This window comes from Mesocricetus auratus, unplaced genomic scaffold, assembly GCF_017639785.1.
Source record: "Mesocricetus auratus isolate SY011 unplaced genomic scaffold, BCM_Maur_2.0 Super-Scaffold_4256, whole genome shotgun sequence".
NCBI classification, from domain to species: Eukaryota; Metazoa; Chordata; class Mammalia; order Rodentia; family Cricetidae; genus Mesocricetus; species Mesocricetus auratus.
In genome coordinates this window covers 52,519,299-52,546,696 of record NW_024429182.1, presented here as the reverse complement: position 1 = coordinate 52,546,696, position 27,398 = coordinate 52,519,299, and the positions used below count along the sequence as shown (strand labels likewise).

Below are 27,398 nucleotides of genomic sequence, written 5' to 3'. Positions count from 1 at the left end.
CATTTTTTGTTTGGAGGAATTTGGACTTTGGATATTTGGGTTAGAAAAGCAGGGGAATGCCTTAAGCACTGCTTAAAAGGTCATATTAGTAGGAGCATGGAAATTAATGCTGAGAATGATCTGAACTGTGGAAAGTTGGGTCAAGAGGTTTCAGAGGAGAAGAATTTTAGTATTTTGCCTAGAGATTGTTCTTGTGTTATTTTGGAGAAGAAAGTGGCTGCTTTTTGTCCTTGTCAGAAGAGTCTGCCTGAGGCTAAAGTGAAGAGATTTGGATTAATTCCATTGGCAGAGGGAATCTCAAAACAGCCTAGTCATGTGGTTAAATGTACAATTTTAGGAGAAAAGGAGCACCAGGAAGTGGGATGGAACTGAGTTCTGTGTTCAAGGAGATAAACAGATGGAGAAATGAAATAAAGGCAGTGTTGACCTCAGGGTAATATCCCACTCAGTTAAATTTCCAACTTGTGAAAAGGAATTAAAGAAAAGCTAAGAGGGGGGAGGGCACGGGAGGAGGGGAGGGAAAGGGAGAGGGACCTGGAACTGACTTGTGAAGCAACCTTGTTTCTAATCTAAATTTAAACTGAAAAATAAATTTAAAAAATTAAATGAAAAAAAAAGAAAAGCTAAGAGGTGTGATAGTGCAACCTTTAATCTCAGTATTCAGAAGGCAGAGGCTGGTGGATCTCTGAGTTTGGGGCCAGCGTGGTCTACAGATCCAGTTTTAAGACAGCCCCGCTTAGGCAGTGAAGGACACGCCCAAAAATATAAAGTTGGTGAAGATGTAATTGAATGAGGAGACCATGTTCCAGACCCAGTAGGCAGCAGAAATTGGCAGCTTTGGTCATGTGATTCTGGAGCTAAGGATAGAAGAAAGTACTATGGAATTTGTCTCTGAGACTAAGGAAAGCCACTGAGACCAGGCATGTGTCAGGAATGTCCCTAAATGGAGGCCTAGAGAAACATTGCATGAAGCTGTGAAGGAGAAGTCTGGATTGACTTGGAGACCCCAAGATGCTGGAGATGCCAGAGCAGGGGATACCTGCTGAGGAGAGCTGCTAACAGGATGGAAGCAGCCCAAGAGAAAGAAGTGTGCTGAAGTCAGCAAAGCTGAAAGGAGTGGAGATCTGGAGAGCATGTGACATCAGCCGTGGAGATGCAGGGTTTGGAGTTTGCCCAGCTGGTTTTTGGTCTTGCTTTGATCCAGTATTTCCTCACCATGCTCCTTTCCCCATGTTTTAGAATATTATATATCCTGTGCCACTATATGTTGGAAGTATGTGATTTGCTTTTTCATTTTTATTTCACAGGAGCTTACAGTTAAGAGAGTACATAAATCTCAGAAGAGACTTTGAATTTCAGACTTTTAAATAGGTTTAGATCTTATAGACTATGGGGACTTTTGAAGTTGGACTGATTACATTTTGTTGTTGTTGTTGTTTTGAGACAGGGTTTCTCTGTATTGCTTTGGAGGTTGTCCTGCAACTCGCACTATAGACCAGGCTGGTCTCGAACTCACAGAGATCTGCCTGCCTCTGTCTCCTGACTGCTGGGATTAAAGGTGTGTGCCGCCAATGCCCAGCTTCTGAATGCATTTTTGCATTATGGTGTGGCTACAAGCCTTTGGGGATCAGGGAGTGGAATGTGGTAGTTTGAAAGAAAATGGCTCCCAAAGGGAGTGGTGCTATTAGGAGGTGTGGCCTTGTTGGAGGAAGTATGTTACTGTGGGGGTGGGCATTAAGGTCTCCTTTGTTCCCTACACCCAGTGTCTCAGATCACTTCCTGTTGTCTGTGACATCAAGCTGTAGCTCCTTCTCCATTCTCAGCTCCTTCTCCAGCACCACGTGTGCTTGCATTGCACTATGCCCCACCGTGATGATAATGGACTAAACTTCTGAAACTGTGAGTCACTCCACTTAAATGTTTTCCTTTATAAGAGTTGCCGTGGCTGGGTTGTAGTGGTGATGCACATCTTTGATCTAGAACTTGGGAGGCAGAGATAGGCAGATCTCTGTGAGTTCAAGGTCAGCCTGTTCTACAGAGTGAGTCCCAGGACAGCTAGTACTGTCACACAGAGAAACTCTGTATCAAAAAAAAACCCTAAAAAATAAAGGCTGGGGGGGGGCTATAGATGGAGAGATGGCTCAATGGTCAAGAGTATTGATTGACGTAGTTCAGTTCCTAGCAATGACATACTTATAATCATCTGTAATTCCAATTCCAAGGGATCCAACACCCTTTTCTGACCTGATGGCACCAGGCAGGCACATTGTAAACACAGATACATGAAAGCAAACCACTCAAATGCACAGACTAAAATAAAACCAAAAATAATTTTAAAAAATTTAAAGAACAAAAATGCTTTCAAAATTCAGTGCTAGGGACAACAAGAAGGGTCTACAGTTATAGCACTTGTTTTAAAAGCATGATGGAACCATGCAAAGGGGGAAGAAAAGAAATGACTCCACAAAGTTGTTCTCTGATCATCAGATACATGCTATGACACTCACATATACACACACACACACAAAGCAGCAGACACATGCTATGACACATATACACACACACACACAGCAGATACATGCTATGACACATATACACATACACACAAGCAGCAGATACATGCTATGACACACATGCACACACACAAGTAGCAGATACATGCTATGACACTCATACACATACACACAAGCAGCAGACACATGCTATGACACATATACACATACACACAAGCAGCAGATACATGTTATGACACTCACATATACATACACACACAAGCAGCAGACACATGCTATGACACATATACACACACACAAGCAGCAGATACATGCTATGACACTCACACACAAGCAGCAGACACATGCTATGACACTCACATACACACATACACACAAGCAGCAGACACATGCTATGACACTCACATACACACATACACACAAGCAGCAGATGTGGGGACACCAGACCTTGAACAGAGACCTACTTCCCCTTCGGCTTGGGAGCAGGCAGCTGTGAGATAATGTTTACTGAAAACAATTCAGTGCTATAAAGCTCTTGATAGGGCTCAGATAAGGGCTCGATCACTGAAACACCATGACTTTGACACCCCCTACGGCTAGATGCTTCTTCCTGTTCCCCCTGCTGTTTCTCCCCGATTCTGGGGCCGGAGATTAAACCACCAGCCAGGAGGGTGAGAAGTCTGGGAGAGTTGTTGGAGAATTGTATGTAGATGGATGGCAGAAGTCTTTAAAGAGGGAAGTGTTTTTTCTTGAGAGCTCTCCTCCTAAGCTGACTGGGGAAGCATAAAGTTTTCTTAAAGCAACCGACCGGTCTCTGTGTCATCTATCCCGACCACCTCGCTACATTCTCGGATGCAGGCTACACAACAGGTACGACATACACACAAGCAGCAGACACATGCTATGACACTCACATACACAGATACACACAAGCAGCAGATACATGCTATGACACATATATATACACACAAGCAGCAGACACATGCTATGACACATACACACAAGCAGCAGATAAATGTTATGACACACACATACACACAAGCAGCAGATACATGCTATGACACTCACATGCACACACACACAAGCAGAAGAAACTCAAATGGCTGAAAGACATTTAAGGAACTGCTCAACATCCTTAGCCACCAGGGAAATGCAAATCAAAACAACTATGATATGCCATCTTACACTGATCAGAATGGCTAAGACCAAAAACATTGATGACAGTTTATGCTGGAGAGGATGTAGAGTACAGGGAACACTCCTCCATTGCTGGCAAGACTACAAACTTGTATGGCGATTTCTCAGAAAATTGGGAATAAAATCTACCTTAAGACCCAGCAACACAGCCGGGCGGTGGTGACACACGCCTTTAATCCCAGCACTCGGGAGGCAGAGGCAGGCGGATCTCTGTGAGTTCGAGGCTGGGCTGGACTGATAGCCTCCAAAACAATACAGAGAAACCCTGTCTCGTAAAACCAAAAAAAAAAAAAAAAAAAAAAAAAGACCCAGCAACACCACTTTTGGGCATATGCCTAAAAGATGTAGACTAACACCACAAGGACATTTGCTAATCTATGTTAATAGCAGCATTATTTGTAATAACCAGAACCTGGAAACAACCTAGATGCCCCTCAACTAAAGAATGGATAAGGAAAATGTGGTGCATTTGCACAATGGAGTATTACTCAGCTGTAAAAAACAATGACATTTTGAAATTTGAAGGCAAGTGGATGGAACTAGAAAAAAAATCCCAGTGAGGTAACCCAGACCCAGAAAGACAAATAAAGTAAGTACTCACTCATAAGTGGATGTCCCCAGAGAAGTTAGGAAATAAGAAGGACCCTAAGAGAGACATACATTGACACCCCCACCTGAGAAGGGGAAAGGGACAGGATCTGAGTATATTGGGAGCATAGTTAAGGGCAGGGTGGAAGGGGAGAGGGGAGGAAGAAAGGAGAGGTGAACATGAGGGAATGGGATGGGGGAGCTGGGGAAAGGGCAGAGAGGGAGAACAAGGAAAGAATTATGTTGATAGAGGGAGCCATTATGGGATTATCAAGAAACCTGGCACTAGGGAAATTCCCAGGAATACACAAGGATGACCCCAGAAAAAAATCTCAGCAATAGTGGAGAGCATGCCTGAACTGGCCTTCCCTTGTAACCAGATTGAGGACTGCCATAACTGTCATCATAGAACTTTCATCCAGTAACTGTGCAGAGATTCACAACTAACCATGGGGCCAAGCTCCCAGAGTCCAGTCAAAGAGAGGGAGGAGCGATAATATGAGCAAAGTGATCAAGACCATGATGGGGAAACCCACAGAAGCAGCTGACCTGAGCAAGTGGGAGCTCACAGACCCTGGACTGACAGCTGTGGAACCTGAGTAGGATGGAAGTAGGTCCTGAATGCAGGTGACTGATGAGGGTGTCCTTCTGTGTATATGTTTGTCTTATTGGCTGATGAATAAAACACCGATTGGCCAATGGCCAGCCAGGAAGTGTAGGCAGAGCTACCGGAGAAACAGAAGGTTTGGGGAGAGGAAGGCAGAGGGAAGCCATGTAGAGACTCCATGTAAAGACCAGGAAGAAAGGACACACCAGGAGTTCTCTGGTAAGATAAGGCCACGCAGACATTCATAGATTAGCAGTTATGGGTCAATAGTTAAGACAGAACTAGTCAATAAGAAGCCCTAGCCATCAGCCAACAGTTTAATAATTAATATGTCTCTGTGTGCTTATTTGGGGTTGAAGGATGGCAGGGCCTGGCAGGACAGAAACTTTCATCAAAAGATGACAGTGGGTGGCTTGGGAAGTTTCTGACACCACTGGCAGTGGGACCAGGATCTATCTCTAGTGCATGAGCTGGCTTTTTGGAACCCATTTCCTATGGAGAGATACCTTGCTGAGCCTAGACACAGGGGGGGAGGGACAGACTTCATTGACTCCTCATGGCAGGCCTTATCCTTGAGGAGCTAAAGGTGGGTTGAGGGTAAGGCTTGGGGGAGTGGAAGGAGGGGAGAGAGGGGAAACTGGGATTAGTATGTAAAAACAAAACAAACAAAAATAAAAAACAAAACACCCCCCCCAAAAAAAACTAAAGACAAAAAACCCTGTTAGGTGGTGGTAACACATACCTTTTGTGATGATATTTTGTTGGTGCTCTAACAAATAAAGCTTACCTCGAAGGTCAGAGGGTAAGCTAGCTAGTCACTAGTCAACCACAGAGGCCAGGCAGTGGTGGCACACACCTGTAATCCCAGCACTAGGGAAGTGGAGACAAGAAGTGATATGACTGAGTGGAGACACCATGCTACAACCTTTAATCCCAGCACTTCTTTGGCAGAGGCAGGCAGTTCTCTGAGTTCGAGGCCAGTCTGGTCTACAGAGTGAGTTCCAGGAAGGCCAGAGCTACACAGGGAAACCTGGTCTCAAGGCCAAAATCCCAAACATTAGCAGGTGGCATGACTTAACTGGTATGGGTGCGGCCTGGTCAGATTCCCACATCACACACCATGGAAGGTGAGAACTAGCTCCCATAAACTCTCCTCTGAGCTCTACACGTGAATGGCACACATATGCACTTACACATACCATGCACACATGATATACAGTAATATCTGTGAATGAAAAATAGCATATTTTTCTCTTCCTAGAGAGAATTTCGCTGTGTAGCCCTGTCTGTCTTAGAACTCGCTTTGTAGACCAGGCTGGCCTGAAACTCAGAGCTCCACCTGCCTCTGCCTCCCGAGTGCGGGGATTAAGGGCATGTGCCACCACCACCTGGCACAGTATCATGGGATATCACAATTCTAAAAAAAATAAACTGAAACACATCTTAAAGATAATACATTTTAATTGTTGTGAAAATATGATTTTAATTGTTGTGAAAATATGCTCCTTCCATCTCCATGTTCCCTATCTTTCCTGCTTGTGTTTGAAAATCCCAAGCACTTATTTCAAGAAGTCGGGGCTGAACCACTTGGTTCCGGTCCGGCCCTGCTTTGCTCATCTGCCAAAGCTTCGCAGTACCGCGTGGGCCAGACCTTGGGGTCTTGATTGTGGACCTTGGCCACAAATTTGAGAACTTTCATCTTGCTGGTTTCCAGATTTGCTCGTGGACCCCACTGCAGCTCACAGTCCACAGGATCTGTGTGGGGTATCCGTCGAGACTCGAGGTAACGTTGTCTCACAAAATCTTCTGTAATGAGTTTCTTCGGATCCCCGAAAACTGAATGCTTCTTGGTGGGATACACCCCTAAACGACGTAGAAAATCCCAGACTTCGGTTTCCGGGATGCTGTGGCCATTCATGAAGATGAGCCCTAAAATAATCATCAGGAGGCCAGTGGTGGGCGTTCCCTGGTTGCCTCTCATTTCACCATCCTCTTCCACTGGCTCCAGGGCGTTGATGAGGATGTAAGCGTTTCTCTTGGGTTCTAGTTCTACCAGCTTGTACCCGAACACATAGTGGAGCCGCTCGGCAGCCAGCTTGAGCAGGTCTGGGAAGATGTCCTTGTAGTCACGGATGACATGCTTCAGGATACCAGTCCGCTTGATGGGGATCTTTCTCTGGTCCTTAATCAGCAAGAACTGCACCAGCTCTGCCACCTTCAGTTCCAGCTGCTTCTGGGTCCGCAGTTCCGAGGCAGGGGTGGCCTGGGCCAGGCGGGAGCTCGATGACAATGTGCCAGCGGTGTCCTGCTTGGCATCGGGACGTCCGGACCCATTCGGGACCTCCTCAGAGGTGCCACTGTCCGGCTGGGCACCAGGGTGGCTCCTGCACCTCGGTTTTTGTAACATATGACCAGGCGGCGGAGAGATGCCCTTCTAACTGGCAGCACCGGGTGACTGGGTTCCTTTGCACCAGGGGCCCTCGAGGGGGGGGCGTGGCAGCGGCGCGGGGTCCAAGGCGTTGGGGACGATGAGGAGACACCGAGCTTCCTAATTGGATTTATGCTGGATCTCATTGCCTGGTTTCAAATGTCGAACACCTTGTATTCCTGGAATATTGCCTTGCTAAAGAACTACCATCCTGACACATTGGAATCTAACTTGATTATATTTTATGTTTTGCATCCTGGTATGTCTTTCTCTTTTCTCTTGCAATGCTGAGCATGGACCCAAGGCTCTGCACAGACTAGCAAGCAGTTATCATTAAGGCATGGTTTTTCTGTCTGTTGTTGGTTTAAGAACTATTTTAAAAATTGTATTTATTCATTCATTCATTATTTATGGGGGCAATATGTGGCAGTCAGAGGACAACTTGGAAGGAGTCAGTTCCCTCCTTCCACCACGTGATCGGGGGATTGAATTCAAGTCATCAGGTTTAGCGATAAGAGTCAAACTGTCCTGTCTGATCCTCTTCAGTGGCCGGGTTTACTGGAGTGAGCCATCCTTCACACCTGGACTCTCTTCCCTTTTTCTTAATGTTCTTTACAATTTGGAAGAGGGTGGTAAATTATAGATAAGTTTTTGTTTTTGTTCTTTGGAGACAATGCCCTATGTAGCTGATGACAGACTCAAACTCTTCATTGTACCTCCATCGGGCAAGTGTTGGCCAAACTCTGCCAAATACATGTAATTTTAGAACATCTCATTTGTGGGCCAGCAAGATGGCTCAGTGGGTAAAAGCATTTTTCATATAAAACTTGGTTACCTGAGTTTGCTTTCTAGAACTGGAACCCATGGGGAAAAGAAGAAATAGAGTCCTCAAAGTTGTCCTCTGACTCTGGTCAGCTCAAGTGTGAGCATGGCTCTGGCAGGCCTTGCTTTTCTCCCCATTCCATCTGTGTAGCTAAAAACAGTTAGACCACATGCCTAAAGCTGGCCCCGAAAGTCTAGTCCTTTATTTGGATACTTCCTCCTGAGGCTGACTACCAAGGTCTAGCTTTCAAAGTATTGAAGGCCAGCAATCAAAAGCCTCCTTGTGGATGTCCTAATGAACATGCCCAGTCAAAATATACCACCACCTCCTAGTCCATTCTAACACAGATCTTCCCTCTTTCTCTTCTTTTTTTTGGGGGGTGGGGGTTGAGACAGGGTTTCTCTGTGGTTTTGGAGGCTGTCCTGGAAAGCTCTTATAGACCAGGATGGTCTCAAACTCACAGAGATCTACCTGCCTCTGCCTCCCAAGTGCTGGGAATAAAGGCGTGCGCCACCACTGCCTGGCTCCCTCTTTCTTTCTTTTTTCTTTTTTTAAATTACACCTGCAACGTCATTTGCTGCTGTTTTTCTGCCTGAGTCAGAAAGCAGCCACTTTAACTTTTCTTCACCACTTAATAACCGATCTCTCTGTGGGAAAAAAAAGTGTTTGGGTGTGGTTGGTGCCTAATTCAGGCTCAGGGAGGAATTCCCTGCTTTCAATTTTTCCCAACAATCATAATAAAATAAAAACTAACACGGGAGCTGGAGAGATGACTCAGTGGTTAGGAGCACTGGCTGCTTTTCCGAGATCCCAAGCTTGATTAACAGCACCCACATGGCAGCTCACAACTGTCTAACTCCAGTTTCAGGGAATCTGACACAGCCTTCTGGCCTCTATGGGAACAAAACATAGATATGGTATAAACACACACACACACACACACACACACACACACACACACACACACATGCGCGCGCAGACAAAATACCCATACACATAAATCTAAAAATTAAAGTCAGGAGGTGGTGACACTTGCCTTTTATCCTAGCACCGGGGACTAAGAGGCAGGCAGATCTCTGTGAGCTCAAGGTCACAAGGTCAGCTTGAACTTCTTCTGGACTCCACGGGCACTTTTAGCACACATCACATAAATAAAAAAAATAAATCTTTATAAAAAATTAAAAAGGAGGAGACGTGAGACTCATTGCACATGATATAGAAGCATGAAATCCCAGCATTTTGTAGGCCAGCACAGTCTACAGAACAGTTAAGGTTGTTACACAGAGAAACCCTGTCTCAAAAAAACAAATAAAATAAAATAAAACCTCTCCAAAGTTATCTCTAAGTGTAGATATGTCCATAGCTAAATCCCTAGAGGCATTCAGGAAAAAATCTTTTTATTGTATCTGATTTATCTATTATTGTATGTATGTGTGTCATGTCATGCATGTGGCGGTCAGAGGACAATTTGTAGGAGTGTCTCTTTCAATCAGGTGGATCTTGGGATCCAACTCTGGTTGTCAGGCTTGGTGACATGGGCCTTTACCCACGGAGCCATCTCACTGGCCAGAAATACCTTTCCTAGTTTCTTTCCATTGGCACATTTTTACGTATTTTGGTTACAGTGATAATAATTTGCTATATGTGTATAATGTGAAATGATCAAATCTGGGTAAGTAGCATTTCTCCTCCTTTTTTTTCTGAGACAGAGTTTCTTTCTTTCTTTTTTTTTTTTTTGACAGAGTTTCTTTGTGTAGCCTTAGCTGTCCTGGAACTACTTCTGTAGACCAGGTTGGTCTCAAACTCAGACATTCACTTGCCTCAGTTGTCCTTGTCCTGGGATTAAAGGCATACACCATTACTGCCCAGTGAATTTACATCTTTGAAAAGATTTGTCATTTCTATGTGCTGAAAACCTTTAGACTCTTTTTTAAAAAATGGTCTTTGTTGTTTTATTTGGCTCTTTACTTTTGAGACAGGGTCTCCTTATGTGACTCAGGCTGGTTTCTACCTCACTATGTAGTTGAGGATGACCTTGAACTCTTGAATCTCCTGGCTCCAACTCCTAAGTGATAGTATTATAGGTTTGTACAACTACTCCTAAGTCCCGTGTGACATTTGAATATGTACATAAACTGTCTATGACTAGATCAAGTAACAGCATGTCTATCCTCAGACAAACCTCTTTTTTTTTGTGCCGCTGTGTCTCACCTTTTTATTATTTTTTCTTGTCTTTAATAAGAATAATCAAATATTTTATGTTACTACATTTTCTCCCCTATATATTTTTGCTTGTATTATCATCATCATCATCATTATTGGTTATTTTTGAATTGCTAAAGCTCAAACTGGGGACCTTGCTAGGCAAACATTATACCACTAAGTCACACTTTCCAAGTCTTTTAGTGTTCTTTTTAATGTCTCTACATTTAATTTAAAATTTATGTGTATGTGTGTGTGGGCATGAGTATGCACACTTAGCACAAGTACCCAGGGAGACCAGAAGAGGGCATCAGAGCCTCTGTAGTTGTTTGGAGCCTCCTGATGTGGGTGTTGAGAACCAAACTCAGGTCCTTTGCAAGAGCTGCAAGAACTCTTTTTTTTTTTTTTTTTTTTTTTTATCGAGACTGGGTTTCTTGAGACTGGGTTGTCCTGGAACTAGCTTTTGTAGACCAGGCTGGTCTCGAACTCACATAGATCTGCCTGCTTCTGCCTCCCAATTAAAGGCGTGCGCCACCAATGCCCGGCTACTGCAAGAACTCTTAACCACTGGGCCATCTCTCTAGTTTGCCTCTACATTTGAAAGATGCACTTTGGGTTATTTTGTTTTGTTTTTAATTTTTTAATTTTTATTACATACACAGTGTTCTGCCTGCATATATACCTGCATGCCAGAAGAGGGCACCAGACTTCATTATAGATGGTTGTGAGTCACCATGTGGTTGTTGGGAATTGAACTCAGGACCTCTGAAAGAGCACCTAGTGCTCTTAACCTCTGAGCCATCTCTCTAGCCCTAAAGGATGCACTTTGTGAAGGTAGTATTTAATCTAGGGGATGAATATTAAAAAGGATTTTTCAGAAAGTATGGCCCCAACAAATCTGGAGTACACTCACACACTCTCAGAACATATAGTAACCCATTTGATAAAAACAATAGCAACCACAATACCAATCAGTAACACTTATATTTGGCCTTATAGTATGTTAGGCATTGTCCTAATAAAGAAATAAATTTATGCATGTATGGCAGAGTCTCATGCTATAGCTTTGGCAGGCCTCAAATTGATGGTAATCCTCCTGCCTCATCTTCAGGGCTGGGATTACACCTGGCTTCTAATCACTTTATAAACATATTCTAAGTACATATAAGTATACAAATAACATATATTCTGCTTTTTTTTTCAGACAGAGTTTCTCTGTAGCTTTGGAGCCTGTCCTGGAACTTGCTATGTAGACCAGGCTAGCCTTGAACTCACAGATATCCACCTGCCTCCCAAGTGCTGGGACTAAAGGCATGCACCACCACTGCCTGTCTTGGTTTTTTGTTTTTGTTTTTGTTGTTGTTTCTTCTGCCTTTGAGATAAGATCTAGCCCTGGCTGGCCTAGAACTCTCCATGTAGACCAGGGTGGTGTTGAACTCACAGAGATCTTCCTGCCTTTGCCTCTGGAGTTCAGGATTAAAGGTGTTCATCACCATCACGCCTGGCTATTTGTACATATTTTCGAATATGAACATATGTGAACAGAAAGCCAGATCAGCTCCTCTTATTCCTCCAAATTCCTCTTGAATCCCGCTCTCAACTTCTTGGATTCTCTGACCATCCCAAGTCTCACTTTCCCCACCTTCAAACTCAGGCAGCCTACCACAGGTCCTGGGGAGGGGAGGTGTAACAGTGACAGGCCCGATTCCATCTATGCAGGCTGAGGTATCCTCAACCTGCCCCTGTGCAGGGCCATAGAAGCGCTGGTCTCTCTCCCTTCTTGGCATGTTATGATGGAGTGAGGTGAAGTAGGAAGGCGTCTCCTTCCTTTACCTTACTCTTTCCCAGTCTCCTGATGATGCCCCTCCATGGTGCCCCTCAGCCGGGACACACAAGAATCCTACAGTGCGTTCCAAGAGCTTTGATGAGGGGACCCTGTAGGGATCCCGTAGCTGACACTGACACTGACCTCCCTGGGTGGTTCCTACAGCCTGCAGCTGCTCCTTCTGACTGGTGCCAGGTCTACCGTGCGAGCTGCTATTGACTGTGAGGCCTGTCGATCCTGTGCTCGCCTGTAAGAGGCACCAGAGAGCCGGTCCAGGATAGGCCAGAGCCTGAGGGGCGCTAGGGTCACGTGCCGGACCCGCGGGTGGACTCTACAAACGCGGCCGTTCCGGGCTTGCCGCCTTCTAACCGGCACGCGCAGCTGCACATGCGCACTAGAGCTTCTTGGCGCCACCAGGCGGTGGGCGGGGCGGGGAGTCCGGAGAGGGGGAGAGGGGGCGAGGGTGGGAGGGCGGGTTGGGTAGAGGGGAATGGGGCATCCGAGTGGATTAAGGGGGCTAGGGCCGAGGGCAGACGGCAATGTCTGTGGAGAAAGAGGTTTCGTTCAGGTTTTCATACCCGGGCTCGAAAGTACGGAGTAAGCAGTTTAGGGGGCCGCGGGGACGCAGTAAGGCCCGGGCCCGGGGCTCCCGGTGCAAGGCCCAAGTCCAAAGGCGATCGCAACCAGAGCCGTACTGCAAGAAGGCGCAAGTGCCAGAGAAAGAAAAGGTGTGGACGCCCTGGAATGGCCTCATCGTGATTGGGAAGAGAGTGGAACTCTTGGACAGAAACCTGCAAAAGTCTAAACTGTGGGACCCAAAGTTGGAATCTGAGAACTGGAAGCTGGAAGTCGTGGGGAAGAAGATCTCGCAAGAGAGATCGGGCTTGATTCAGGAGAGGGTGAACACGAAGCTCCTGAACAGTGTAGGGAAGACATCACAAGATCCAGCAAGTTTGAAGGATGACAACCCAGAGGAGACTCGGAGACAGCAGGAGGACAGACTCAAAGCTAGATCCGTGTCTAATAGTGCAGCGATGATAGCGGAGCCTGAAGAAAGACTGACGTCTAAAGACAAGTTGAGGACCACTGGAGGGGACTTGAAGTCCAGAGGCGATCAACTGAGGCGGAATGAGGAGTTGGAGTCGAGTGGAGAGAACTTGATGTACAAGACAGAGAAACGGGTGTCCATGGGAGAGAAGGTGGTGGGCAGGCGAGAGAAACGGGGGTCTGTTGTAGAGAAAATGGTCAGTAGAGAGAAACGGGGGTCCATCAGAGAGAAGGTGTCGGACAGTGGAGAGAAACGGGGGTCCATCAGAGAGAAGGTGTCGGACAGTGGAGAGAAACGGGGGTCCATCAGAGAGAAGGTGTCCGACAGTGGAGAGAAACAGGGGTCCATCAGAGAGAAGGTGTCGGACAGACGGGGGTCCATCAGAGAGAAGGTGTCGGACAGACGGGGGTCCATCAGAGAGAAGGTGTCAGACAGACGGGGGTCCATCAGAGAGAAGGTGTCGGACAGTGGAGAGAAACGGGGGTCCATCAGAGAGAAGGTGTCGGACAGTGGAGAGAAACGGGGGTCCATCAGAGAGAAGGTGTCAGACAGACGGGGGTCCATCAGAGAGAAGGTGTCAGACAGACGGGGGTCCATCAGAGAGAAGGTGTCAGGCAGGCGGGGGTCCATCAGAGAGAAGGTGTCAGGCAGGCGGGGGTCCATCAGAGAGAAAGCATCCGACAGTGGAGAGAGGCTGGGGTCCATCAGTGAGAAAGCATCCGACAGTGGAGAGAGGCTGGGGTCCATCAGAGAGAAGGCGAGGTCAAGTGACGAAAAGCTGAGTAGAGAGAAATTACAGTCCACTGAAGAACAGCCTAGGACTGGTGATAGAAATCTGAGACCCACGGGAGATAAACCGGAGTCAGACACTGAGGAAGTGCAGTCCGATGGGATGAAGCTGGGAGAGCACTCACAGACGGGAAGCACAACAGAGGAGAATATTGAAAGAGTGACAAACGTTACTGGTGATGAAAGTGTGACGGAAACTATGAGTAGGGAACAAATTCCTTCTGAAAAGGTGGAAGGGAAAGATGAGCAAGAGGGAGCAGAGGGCGCGGGGGAAACCGACAGTTTTGTCCTGGCTGAAATGAAAGGTACTGCTGATGAATCTGTTCCTATGGGGGAGAAAGACACAATTGGAGAAGGCTCTGGGCAATCAGGTGGATGAGGAAGTGAAGGTAAAGGAGACTGGAGAAGTATTGAAAGTCAAAGAGAAGCTAGAGCAAAGCAAAACTTTGTTGATCCCAAAAGGGTAAAGATGAGTGAGGATTCTGGAACTGAAAGGACAGGGAAGTGGAGCAGAGTTACTGGGGACGGAGGCTAAGCCAATATCAACGGAAGTGAAGGGTGGGAAAGAGGGAAATGGGAACATTTTAAGGAGAAAATATTGGGAATGAATGCTAAGTAGAAGGAAAGTGACTGCTCCATTCTTGAAGAACTATTTGAGAAATGAGTCTAGGGTGGGCTGGATTTTGGCAGACATACTGGTCAGGGGTATGAAATGTAGAAGAATGTCAAAACGAACAACTTATAGCAGGATAAAGAATGGACGCTGAGGGTTGTGGGAGAAGCAGCAAACAGGTGGTATGTCTGAAGCACACACCAAAACCCGAGGGGCTCCAGCAGGAGTGAAGCGAAGGGGAAGAAGAGTGATCATGATTTTAATTAAAGGTACAGGAAATAAGAAGGCATATCCTAACGTGGTGATTGGGTTTGTTGATATTTCTATACAGTCCATGTAACCAGTTTTGCCATCTGTTTTGACTTACAAGAGCCCTATGTATCTGAACCAAACTCATCTTTACTAGTAACTAATCCTATTTTTACAGGTTCACTTCACCCTCACATCAGGTTTGAATTGCCCTACTTAATTCTATCTGTACCTGAATTGTTTCCATCTTTCACTTTTTTTCCCCCAGTTCTTCAAGACAGGGTTTCTCTGTGTAGCCCTGGCTATCCTGGAACTCAACTCTGTAGACTAGGCTGGTCTTGAACTTACAGAGATCTGCCTGCCTCTGCCTCCCAAGTGCTGGGATTGAAGGCGTGCGCCATCACCACCTGACCCATCTTTCACTTTCAATTATTCATCTGATCACATGATCGTGTGTGTGTGTGTGTGTGTGTGTGTGTGTGTGTGTGTGTGTGTGTTGGTCTAGCTAGATATGTATCCCTGGTTGCCTGGAACTATATGCAGACCAGGCTGTCCAGGCTGGCCTCTCAAATACAAAGATCTACTGTCTTTGCCTCCCAAGTACTAGAATATTTGTTTCTTTTTTGAAACAGGGCTTCTTCTTAGCTCAGGCTGACATCAAAATCTCAATCTTACTGAGTTAAGCCTTTTATCTTATTCATAATCTACTCTCTTCCCAAGAAGAAAAGGCCTCAAGTAACCAGTGTCAAGACTCCATTATGTGGCTGGAGAGTTGGCTCCGTGGGGAAGGGCACTTATTGTTCTTGCAAAAGACCTGATTCTATTCCTAGCACCCACGTGGAGGCTCACCACTTCCTTGGGCAGCAAGCACACATATGGTGCACAGACGAAGACACATTAAAAAAAATAGAAGACTCCATTATCGAGATAGGTTCTATTGCCCCGATGGTAGAGGTAGCAGAGTGGATAGCATAGAAAGAATATTTCACCAAGCCTGGCATAGTGGTGCACACCTTTAACACCAGAATTCAGGAGGCAGAAGCAGTCAGATCTCTGAATTCTAGGCTAGCCAAAACTAGGCTAGCCTGTCTCCAAAAACTTTTTTCACCCCTATTTCTCCTCTAGTTATAATTAAAAGCACAATTTCTGAATATAAGTTTCATATTATGTATTATAAGCATATGATAGCCTCATGTCTTTTGTCGCTATTGTTGGTGGTGGTGGTGTGAGTGTATGTGTGATGTAGTGGTGTGTGTGTGTTGAGACAAAGTCTTATATAGCCCAGGCTGGCTTCAAATTCTGGAACTCAATATGTGACCAACATTGACCTTGAACTTCTGGTCTTCCTCCCTCTACCTCCAGAATGCTGAGATGCTGAGATTGCAGGTGTGAGCCCCACACTCAAGTTGAGTGTGAGCCATTACACTCAGGTTTCGTGTGAGCCTCCACACTCAGGTTTCGTGTGAGCCTCCACACTCAGGTTGAGTGGTGCTGAAGATGAAGCCTGGGGCTTTGTTCATGTTAGGCAAGCACTCTGCCAACCCTGATACATCTCTAGGCTTCATTTATGTTTTGAAAAGGTCTCAGTCTGTAGCCCAAGTTTGCCTACAGCTCACAGTGCAGTCCAGGCTGACTGCCTCAGCTGGGATTACAAATGTGAGCCTCCACACTTGAGTGCCTCATGCTTTTTCCTTAAGTTTCCTGAGTATTTTTGCGTATGTTTCTCCACAAAATTTTTAGGCCCTTTACTATATTTTTGTGTACAAGGTTAACCCTAAGATAATTTCCCCATCCCTCCTCTCCTTTTTTTGGTCAGTTGCAACTTCCAAAAATAGAAAGTGAGCTATTGCCCAGTCTCTCCTCTCTCCCCTGCACCTCTCTTGCCTTACTGTATTGTTCAGTCTGTCTCAAACTCCAAATCTTCCCGATTTAGCCTCTTGAGTGTTAGAATGACAACACACACCATGCCTGTAGTAGTTGTTAATCATCTGTCTGTCCCTTCTAGCATGGAGGACAGAAATGTGTGTCTGTGTGGGGACTGCCCTAGTCCTATCACATAGTAGACATTAAGCATGCATTCATAGAATTGGTTTATTGCATTCATTGACTTTACTCATTTCAGGACGATTTAACATCAAGGGATAAATCACTGCAATAATTTCCTTGCTTTTAGACTATCCCAGGGCTCTGTGGAACCTGCAGGTGTCTGTCCCATACTTGAACCTGATTTGTCTGGGCATGGGATGTGCACTCAGCAGCTTAAAGAAATGCTTTGCTTTCCTCCAGTGTTGCTACTGGGACACCAGATCCATTTTTATGCCGAAGTCAGTTGCATAGCAAGCCATTCTGTGGCTAAGGCTTGTGTTCTGCTGTCTGTCCCTGATATTTCTGCCTGTCCCTTGGTCCGAAGCTAATTGGTTACTCTTTCCTCCATTTCCTGAGAACTCTGACCTTGTAGTTGGACAATAAAGTAAAGATAGTGGAAATGGGTAGAGTTGTAAAGATAAACTTCTGATGACTCAAGCCTACTAACAGGATTTCTTTATGTATTCATTAAAAACTTTTAAACATATTTATTTTTATTTGTATGAGTGTTTTGCATGAGCAGTATGTGCCCAAAGAAGCCAAGAGATAGCGTTGGATTCTTTGGAACCAGAGTTACAGATGGTTATTAGCCAGGCTCTCTTGTAGACCTCGAACTCACAGAGATCCACCTGCCTCTGTCTCCCAAGTGCTGGGATTAAAGGCGTGTGCCACCAACACCTGGCGTGAGCCAGGCTCTCAGCAAAATCAGCAAGTGCTCTTAACCACTGAGTCATCGCTCCAGCACTCTCTGTCTCTATTTTTTGAGGCAGGGTCTAGCTATATATTCTAGGCTAGTCTTGAACTTTTTATGTAGCCCCAACTGACGTCAGACTCTTGATCCTGTCTCAGTCTCCCAAATGCTGGGATTACAAATGTGCACAGTTATGCCTGCCTTTCTTTGGTTATAAGATCTTGTTTCTGGTAAATGATACTGATAACATTTTCTGGCTTCTTGTTATGAGCAGTTAAGATGAATCGGTACAGGTCAAACACTATGCCTGTTCTCTATCATTTAACCCTTTGCTCAGCGGTTTACAATGGGAACTATTCCTCTATCAAGTCTACCAACTCAGAACTGCCAAAGCCAGGCTGTAACTCAGACAGCCTGACCTCAGAGCCATCCTACTCAGCTGTACATTTGTCTCCATTGTTTCTGGACCAGCTGACTTTTTTCTTAGCTTGTCAAAGTAAGATCTGCCTGGGGGAAGAGGAGAGGTTATAAACAGCCCTTCCATTCATTCAGTGAGCTTGCAGAAAAAACTACTTCAGTGGCAAGTCTGTAACAACATAAATTCAGGGTCTGGAGGTCTGGCTCAACTGTTAAGAGCACTGACTGCTCTTCCAGGGGACTGGGGTTCAAGTTCAGCACCACAGGGTGGCTCACAACCATCTGAAATTCCAATTTTAATGCCCTCTTTCTTGCTTTTTTTTTTCCGAGACAGGGTTTCTCTGTAACTTTGGAGGCTGTCCTGGAACTAACCAGGTCTTGTAGACCAAGCTGGTCTCGAACTCACAGAGATCTGCTTGCCTCTGCCTCCCGAGTGCTGGGATTAAAGGTGTATGCACCACCACTGCCCGGCCCCTCTGATGCCCTCTTCTGACACCCTCGGACACTGCACTAATGCATAGTACACATACAGATAAAACATTCTTATACATAAAAAATCTTTTTAAAAAAGAAAATAAATGCAAAAGGTAATTGTTATTTTCTTCCCTAGACCTATGTCTACCTGATAGCATCATTTGAAGATTCCTCTGGTGATTCTATATTGTCATCTCTTTAAGAGACACCTTCTTGGGCATGAGATCAAGACAGCATTTGCCCTGCATGGGAAATGACCTACATCAGGATTTAGAGATTCTGTCTTTGGCTGGATGAGTTCTTTGCCTGAGCTGTCAGATTCATTTCACCAAGACCACAGGCACCAGTGAAGATCAAGTTATTATGACAAATGCCAACTGCCTGGTAAGTGCAGATGTGTCCACCTATCCAAATAACTGGAAGGTGTATTTGCTCATTTATTTGTTGAGACAAGTTTTTACAGGCCTACAAAATCTCCCCTGATTTGGTTTTATATGTTTAATAACCTTTTCTGCTAAAGTTGACCAAAATGCACACATTTCTGGGAGTTAAGACCTTCTGAGTGATTTTATATGTTTCTGTTACCTTTTTTTGTTTTGTATTTATTTCCAGTGGTCTGTGTTCCTTTTCTCTTCCTTCCTTCCTTCCTTCCTTTTTCTAGACAGGGTTTCTCTGTATTGTTTTGGAGGCTGTCCTGGAACTCTCTCTGTTAAAGGCCTGTGCCACCAACGCCCGGCCCTGTTTTTCTTATGAAAGGATTTTGAAAGTAATAACATCATCATTATTATTTTGGGTCTTGTTTTAATGGCTTAATTCATCCAGTAAGCACCCAATGCCTATTATGTGTTGGCTGCAAATATAAGGAAAATACAACCATGTCCTCATTCTTTGTGTCTTTTTTTACACTGGGACAGATGTAGCATAAGTTCATTCCAAGGCGTGATGAGATGGGCTTAAAGAGGCTGGGTAGGCCCAACTGCAGAGACAAGTTAGTAAGACATCAGAAAAGGCTCGTTTGGGGCTGGACTTACACAGGTAAGAGGGCCAGGTTCAGTGGTGCCCACTTTTATTCCCAGCACTCAGGAGGCAGAGGCAGGTGTATCTGTGTGAGTTCAAGGTCATCCAGGTCTACTTGGAGCATTCTAAGTCTGACACTATATAGCCACTAAGTCTGACACTATATAGTGAGACTAAAAAATAATAATAAAGAAAAAAGAGTAAGAAGGAACAGGAACCATACAAGTGAACAAGAGAACAAATGTTCTAAACAGAAAGGAAAACTCACTGAAGGCTATGATGGGAAACTGAATGGCTTTCAAGAAAAGGCAAGGATAGGCTCTGGTAAAGCTGAATAAAGTAGGAAGTCTAGGCTGGTCAGATATGAGCTTGGGAAGCTTTGATGAAAGAATTTAGACTTTGTTCTGTAGGTTAAAGGGAGAGTGACACCATCAGATCTGTATTTCACTTGTGTAATTGAATAAGCCAAGAGATGGAATCACCCAGGCCTGGGTAAGGGGGCACCTCAGGCAGGAGGTGTAATATCAGATAATTGTAGTAGTTCAGGGTGCAGAGGGCAAGTCTATGAACTAAGGCAAAGAGTGAGAATAAATAAAAAAAGAGTTTTTTGACAGGTTTAGAACTTATATTCAGCTGGGCAGTGGTGGCTTTATTCCCAGTACTCGGGAGGCAGAGGCAGGCAGATTTCTGTGATCTCTGTGAGTTCAAGACCAGCCTTGTCTATAGAGCGAGTTCCAGGACAGCTTCCAAAGCCACAGAGAATCCCTGTCTCAAAAAAGCAAAACAACAACAAATATATTCAAAACAGAGGCAGGCAGATCTCTGAGTTGTAGCCAGCCTGATCTACAGAGTGAGTTCTAGGACAGCCAGGGCTACACAGAGAAACCCTGTTTATAGAAGTAATCCTACTCAATAAAGACTTGCTCGCTCATTGTAAACAAGCGGTGAGAAAGGAGGCGGCCATCTCATAGGCACTGCTGGGTGATGTGCAGATCAGGGCTTCCTCTGCCACGTGCTCTTTGTATTTGTGGGATTGTGAATGCTTAAATTTACTCATCAGTGTATTGTGAGATGCGGGGTGTGTGTGTGTGTGTGTCTGTGTGTCTGTCAGAGGGCAGCTCTTGGGCGTAGAGTCTTGCTTTACACCGTATTGAAGCAGGATTCTTTTTTCTCTTCTCAACTCTCTACAGGAGTGCTGGTGCGGCGCGCGGCGCCTGCACCACAAGAAACTCCAAGGTATTAGAGAAAGAGAGACCAGACGTCCAGCTGTTTGTACTAAGAGAATGCATGTGTTGCCTTTATTGCTAGGAGAATGTGTGTGTGTGTGTCTTCATTGCAAGTGTTAAGAGGTCTCTCCCTTGTAGGAGGGAGGAGCTTTATATACAGTCTTACAGCACAGTGGAAAAACTCCAGGTAGAAGAGAGCGTGTTTTCCTCCTGCTGAATGTTGAGATCAGAGGGTCAAGGCTGGGGCAGTAAGCCAGGACTGAACACAGGAAGCACTTGGACTGGAAAACAGGTTGCACTTGTAGACTGACCAGCAATTCACAGAGACCTGGTGGGGCTGGGGCCCAACATGCTGGGATTACAAATGCCATGCCATGGTTTCTGGCTTTGTTTTGTTGTTTTTAATGTGGGTTCTGGGATTTGAACTCAGGCTGTCAGACTTGCATGGCATGTGCTTTATCCACAGAGCCATCTCACTAGCCAGGAATCGTTTTATTGCATGAGTTTTATAGATCATAAAAATTGAAGATAGAGTGCTCAACCCAAGTGACATTGCTAGTTTGTACTGACTGTAAGTGTTGGAAATTGGATTTGAACCCTTCCACTCACTATGTGGTAGTTTCACCAGCTGACTGGATTACCACTGTCAAGTAACTGGATGTCAGGTCACCTTCCTGGGAAGCAGTTAATAAAAGCTGTGCGTGGTGGAGCATGCCTGTTGTCCCAGCACTCAGGAGTTGAAGGCAGGATGGATCTGGAGTTTAAAGTCATCTTTGGGTATGTAATGAATTTGAGTCTATCCGGGAATATATGAAACCTTGTCTCAAACAAACAAACAAAACATCCTAGCACTCGGGAGGCAGGTGGATCTCTATGAGTTCGAGGCCAGCCTGGTCTACAGTAGAGCGAGTTTCAGGACAGCCTCCAAAACAATACAGAGAAACCCTGTCTCAAAAAAAAAAAAAAGAGGAAAAGGACAAGAAAGCAGCTGCAACACTTAATTTGGTAGATTGAGGCTTAGAACTGCTTACTGCTCCTAAAAGCAAATAGTCAGTGCCCTGTGTACTATTTCCAGCCACAGGCTCGTTTTTGAGATTCACAGTAAAACCTAGGTCTCCACATTTTCTTGAAAAACCAAGACTAGCCGGGTGGTGGTGGCGCATGCCTTTAATTCCAGCACTTGGGAGGCAGAGGCAGGCGGATCTCTGTGAGTTCGAGGCTGGGATGGACTGACAGCCTCCAAAACAATACAGAGAAACCCTGTCTCGTAAAAACCAAACAAAACAAAACAAAAACAAAAACAAAAAAACAAAAAAGAAAAGAAAAGAAAGAAAAACCAAGACTATCTGGCCACAATAGACCCACGCAACAAACATAGACACCAGTCTGATTCCTTTACCAGGGCCCATGTGCCTTTGTCACCAGAGTGTTCCTAGCTTGCCTGGGGTCCCTGCTCACCTCTGCATCTGATGTTCCTCCATGAGGGGAACCACTCAGCTTGTGTTAGTTGACAGTCTGTGCTTTAGTTCAGAGTTGGGCCCAGGCCTCCCTTGCTGCCTAACTATCCCTTTGAGTTTAAGATGTGAGACATACTGTGAGTTCGAGGCCAACCTGGTCTGTAGAGCAAGTTCTAGGACAGCCTCCAAAGCCACAGAGAAACGTTGTCTCGGGGGAAAAAAAAGATGTGAGATATAATATGTGTTTTGTTTGCTTTCTTCTTCATCCTGTGAGAATTAAAAAAAAAACTTGAACACTTCAGTACTTACCATGCTTAAGCCCACAGGGAGGAGGATTTATGTACAGTTACTGCAGGACAAAGGTGAACAGTCATAGTTCCTGAGATCAACATTGACCAAATGCCAACATAGGTGGTGCGTACCTTTAGTCCCAGCCCTCAGGAGACAGAGGCAGGTAGATTTCTTTCCTTCTTTTTTTCTTTTCTTTTTCCTTCGAGACAGGGTTTCCCTGTATTGCTTTGGAGCCTGTCTTGGAACTTGCTCTATAGATCAGGCTGGCCTCAAACTCACAGAGATCTACCTGCCTCTGCCTCCTGAGTGCTGGGACTAATGGTGTGTGCCACCACTGCCAGGTGGCAGGGAGATTTCTATGAGTTTGAGATCAGCCTGGCCTATAGAGCCAGTTTCATGTCAGCCAGGGCTACACGGTGAGACATGTATAGGCATAGTGGTCCATGTCTGTAATCCCCTCAGACTTTAGGAAGCTGAGGCAGGAGAATCACTCTGAGTTTGGGAACAGTCTAGTCTATCTAGGGAGATCCTATCTTAAAATACCAAACAAAATAAAGGAAACAAAACCTGCAATATAGCTGGGTGGTGGGAAATGGCAAAAGTAAAACCTTGGTATGCAAATTTTGGTGTGTGTGTGTGTGTGTGTGTGTGTGTGTGTGTGTTTTGTTGTTGTTTTTTTGTTTTTTGTTTTTTTTGGTTTTTCGAGACAGGGTTTCTCTGTATTATCTTGGAAGCTGTCCTGGAATTCGCTCTGTAGACCAGGCTGGCCTCGAACTCACAGAGATCCACCCGCCTCTGCCTCCCGAGTGCTGGGATTAAAAGCGTGCGCCACCAACGCCCGGCTTTTGGTGTGTTTTTGTTGTTGTTTATTTTGTTTTGTGAAGAATAATGTGCTTAGATTTTGAGTTGTATACTTTGACTACTTTATAAGGAAGTCTTCAGGGAAAACATGTGCATATATACTATGAATGTGTGTGTACCACGGTTCAGATAGCTGAACATTTTCTTTAGAGATTCAATTTTAATACATTTATAGAAAGTTTTATGTTTACTCAAGGCTAACAACATGTTCCTGTACCATTTAGTGGAAGTTTAAGAACAATGTTGGCAAACAAATATTTTGTAGAATTATATACTTTATTATCAAGTTTTGAAAATCTCTTCAATCCATTTTGATCCGTTCAAATTTTTTAAAAATTTACTTTTAGAATATTTTATTTTATGTGTAAGAGTGTGTGTGTATTTGTGCCTTCATGTATGTCTGTGCGCTCACACTGTTAGAAGTCCCACAAGAACACCAACCTACACAACCATAACATGTATGCAGAGGACCTGGATCAGACCTGTTCAGGCTCCATGATTTTTTTTTTTTTTTTTTTTGGTTTTTCGAGACAGGGTTTCTCTGTAGCTTTGGAGGCTGTCCTGGAACTCACTCTGTAGACCAGGCTGGCCTCGAACTCACAGAGATCCGCCTGCCTCTGCCTCCCGAGTGCTGGGATTAAAGGCGTGCGCCACCAACGCCCGGCTCAGGCTCCATGATTGTCCCTTCTATCTTTGTGAGTCCCTATGAACCCTGCTTAGTTGGTTCTGTGGGCTGTGTTCTCATGGTGTTCTGGACTCCTTTGGCTCCTACAATCCTTCCTCCCCTCTTCTGTGGAGGTTCCCCTGACTCCATCTAGTGTTTGATGTGGGTCTCTGCGTCTGCTGCCATCAGTTGTTGGATGATACCTCTCTGATGACAGTTGGGCTAGGCACTGATCTATGAGTATAGCAGAATATCATTAGGAATCATTCCATTGACTTTTTGTTTCTGTTTTTGTTTTGCTAGTTGTGTCTGGTTCTATCCTGGGTCTCTGGGCTGTCCAGGTTCTGGTCCTTGGCCATCCAGCCAGTGACAGGCATGGACCTCAGGTTGGACCAGTCATTGGTTGGACACTCCTACAAGTTCTGTGCCACCATTACTCCGGCATATCTTGCAGGCAGAACAGATTTTAGGTCGGAGATTTTGTGGCTGGGTTGATGTCCCAATCCCACTAATTGGAGCCTTGCCTGGCAAGGCAAGATAGCTGGTTCCCCCTTTACCAGGAATCTTTGCTAGGGTCACTCATAGATTCCAGGGAGTTTTCACTGCACTAGGTTTGCACATTATCCCCGAAATGCCCCCAGTTCCAGTTTCTCCCAGTACTCTCTCCCTCCATCCCTCATCCCTCCTGTTCCCATACCCCCTGCCCGCAGTTCACCCACAAAATCTATTCTTGTCTTCTTCTCAGGGAAATCCATGCATCCCTCTGGGACCTCCTTGTCTTTTAGCCTTTCTGGGTCTGTGGATTGTAGCATGATTATTCTTTACTTAACAGCTAATATCTACTGATGTGTACATACCACATTTGTTTTTCTAGGTCTCACTCAGGATGATTTTTTTCTAGTTCCATCCATCTAGCTACAAATTCATGATGTCATTGTTTTTAACAGCTGAGTAAATTGTGTACCACATTTTCTTTATCCATTTTTTTGGTTGAGGGACATCTAGAGTTCCAGTTTCTGGCTATTATGACTAAAGGTGCTATGAGTATAGTTGAGCATGTGTCCTTGTGGTAGGATGAACATCCTTTGAGTATATACCCAAGAGTGGAATAGCTAGGTCTTGAGGTAGATCCATTCCCAGTTTTCTGAAGAGTTTTCATAGTGGTTGTACACGTTTTCACTCCTACCACCAATGGAGGAGTGTTCCTTTGCTCAGTATCCTCGACAGCATGAGCTGTCACTGTGTTTTTGATCTTAGCCATTCTGATAGGTGTAAGATGGAATCTCAAAATAGTTTTGATTGTCATTTCCCTGATGACTGAGGATGTTGAACATTTCTTTGTTTCTCAGCCATTTGAGATTCCTGTGCTGATAATTCTCTGTTTAGAACTGTACCCCATTTTCTAATTGGATTATTTGGTATCTTGAGTTCTTTATATATTTTGGATATTAGTCCTCTGTCTGATGTTGGTGAAAATCTTTCCCTATTCTGTTTTGTCCTATTGGCAGTGTTCTTTGCCTTACAGAAGCTTTCCAGTTTCATGAGATTATCAAGTATTTTAAAATAGAGCAATAATTCCTCAGGGCCACAGTCATGTGGGACAAATGTTTACATTTTCATACCTGTGTGTGTTTGCCTGCTCCCTGGAAGTTGCTCTTAGGCAGGTAGCTGGAGCAGTGGAAACTCAGCTGACACTGGAATGCAAGAGTTGGCTGTGTCAAGCCCAGCAGCTCCCACCTTGCTTGCTGTGTGACTCACGCACTGGTGAAAGAGGTCACTGGACATGATTCTGGGGTGATCCCTGCATCTGAGAGGCTGGTTTTGTATCCCACAGTTATCTCCCCCGAGGAAACAAACTGCCCAACTTCCAGAAACTAGCCCTGCAAGTTTTCCCCTGGGACAAACTGTCCTATATCAGTTTAGTGTCAGAAACTGTCTGTGCCGATTACATGGGTTTTGTGAGGCTATACTTGATACTTTCTGGACTCTGAACCCTGTCCAGTGTCCTTGTCCTTCCTTCCTTTCTCTTTTGATGCCCGGGCTCCTAAAAACACGGCTAGGTTTTTAATTGGAGGAGTTGTCCTCATTCCTACACTTTCTCACAGATGTAGACAGGAGCCAGATATGAGTTTAATAATGTGGAGAGCTGGGAACAATGGGAGCCCAAACAAGGACTGACCTAGGCGGTGCCATGTTTCAGTCTCTCTGTCTCTGTCTCTGTCTCTGTCTCTGTCTCTCTCTCTCTCTCTCTCTCTCTCTCTCTCTCTCTGGTTTTTTGAGACAAGGTTTCTCTGTATTGCTTTGGAGGCTGTCCTGGAACTCGCTCTGTAGACCAGGCTGGCCTCGAACTCAAGTATGTGTATATCTACCTGCCTCTGCCTTCCCAGTTTGTGCTGCTACAGCAACAGCTTTTGTTTTGTTTTGATCTCCGCAACTTTGTTTTGGGGATTATTTCTTCAGATTCTAGCCTTTCTTCCCAAAGATCTGGGCGAGTCTATGGCAAAGCTCTCCCTTGTGTGTATGAAACAAGAGTTGATCCTGTGTCATCAGGCTCCACTCAGCATGTCAGGACACTCAGAACCTAGAACCACATTGACAAATAGCCATATTCTGCCTAAATTATTGGTCAACATCAGGCCAGAGAGCTGAGTCAGTGGTTAAGAACATTTAAAGGCTTTGGTGGCACTTGCCTTTAATCCCAGCACTCGGGAGGCAGAGGCAGGTAAATCTATGAGTTCCAGGTCAGCCTGGTCTACAGAGGGAGTTCCAGAACACACTCCAAAGCAATACAGAGAAACCCTGTCTCAAAAAACAAAACAAAAAAGAACATTTGCTCCCATCAAAGTACTAACCAGGCCCAGTCCTGCTTAGCTTCTGAGATCAGATAATATTGCAAGCATTCAGGGTAGTATGACATAAAATAAATAAATACATACATACATTTATTTATATTTATATTTTATTTATATTTATAGTTATTAAAAATTTTGCTCCTTCAGCCGGATGTGGTGGCACATACCTTTAAATCCTAGCACTCAGGAGGCTGAGGTAGCCGGATCTCTGTGACTTTGAAGCTATCCTGGTCTACATAATGAGTTCCAGGACAGCTAGAGCTACATAGTGAGACCCTTTCTTGAAAACAAAAACAACAAAGTAACAACAAAGAGTGTCAATGTAGGATCTGTTCTAATGATTTTGAGCTGTGTGTTGTGGTATATGCCTTTAATCTTAGTATTTGGGAGGCAGAGGCAGGCAAATTTTTGTGAATTTGAGGCCAGCCTGGTCTGCAAATCAGGCAGCTCTAGGACAACCAGGGCTATATAAAGATATCAT

General features: G+C 44.9%; 2 protein-coding genes across 22 annotated transcripts in view; one reads left to right on the top strand and one right to left on the bottom strand.

Moving 5' to 3' along the window:
• Nucleotides 1–6,348: 6,348 nt before the first annotated feature.
• Nucleotides 6,349–8,467, bottom strand: LOC101837550 (non-structural maintenance of chromosomes element 3 homolog). The gene has a single exon (XM_013112442.3). It carries the CDS (start codon nucleotides 7,310–7,312, stop codon nucleotides 6,470–6,472), a length of 843 nt encoding a protein of 280 aa, XP_012967896.1. The 5' UTR covers nucleotides 7,313–8,467; the 3' UTR covers nucleotides 6,349–6,469.
• A 4,214-nt stretch (nucleotides 8,468–12,681) lies between these two features.
• Nucleotides 12,682–27,398, top strand: part of LOC106021364 (trichoplein keratin filament-binding protein-like) — a 38,915-nt gene continuing 24,198 nt past the window's right edge. For 10 of the 21 annotated variants that reach the window (XM_040749538.1, XM_040749534.1, XM_040749465.1 and 7 more), the window contains exons 1-2: nucleotides 12,682–14,902; nucleotides 18,686–18,933. In XM_040749538.1, coding sequence (XP_040605472.1) covers nucleotides 12,723–14,399 — 1,677 coding nt within the window. In that variant the 5' untranslated portion in view covers nucleotides 12,682–12,722 and the 3' untranslated portion in view covers nucleotides 14,400–14,902; nucleotides 18,686–18,933. Of the gene's footprint in view, nucleotides 14,903–18,685; nucleotides 18,934–21,411; nucleotides 21,570–27,398 lie in introns of all 21 variants that reach the window. The other 11 variants (XM_040749535.1, XM_040749530.1, XM_040749476.1 and 8 more) reach the window with 7 other exon arrangements.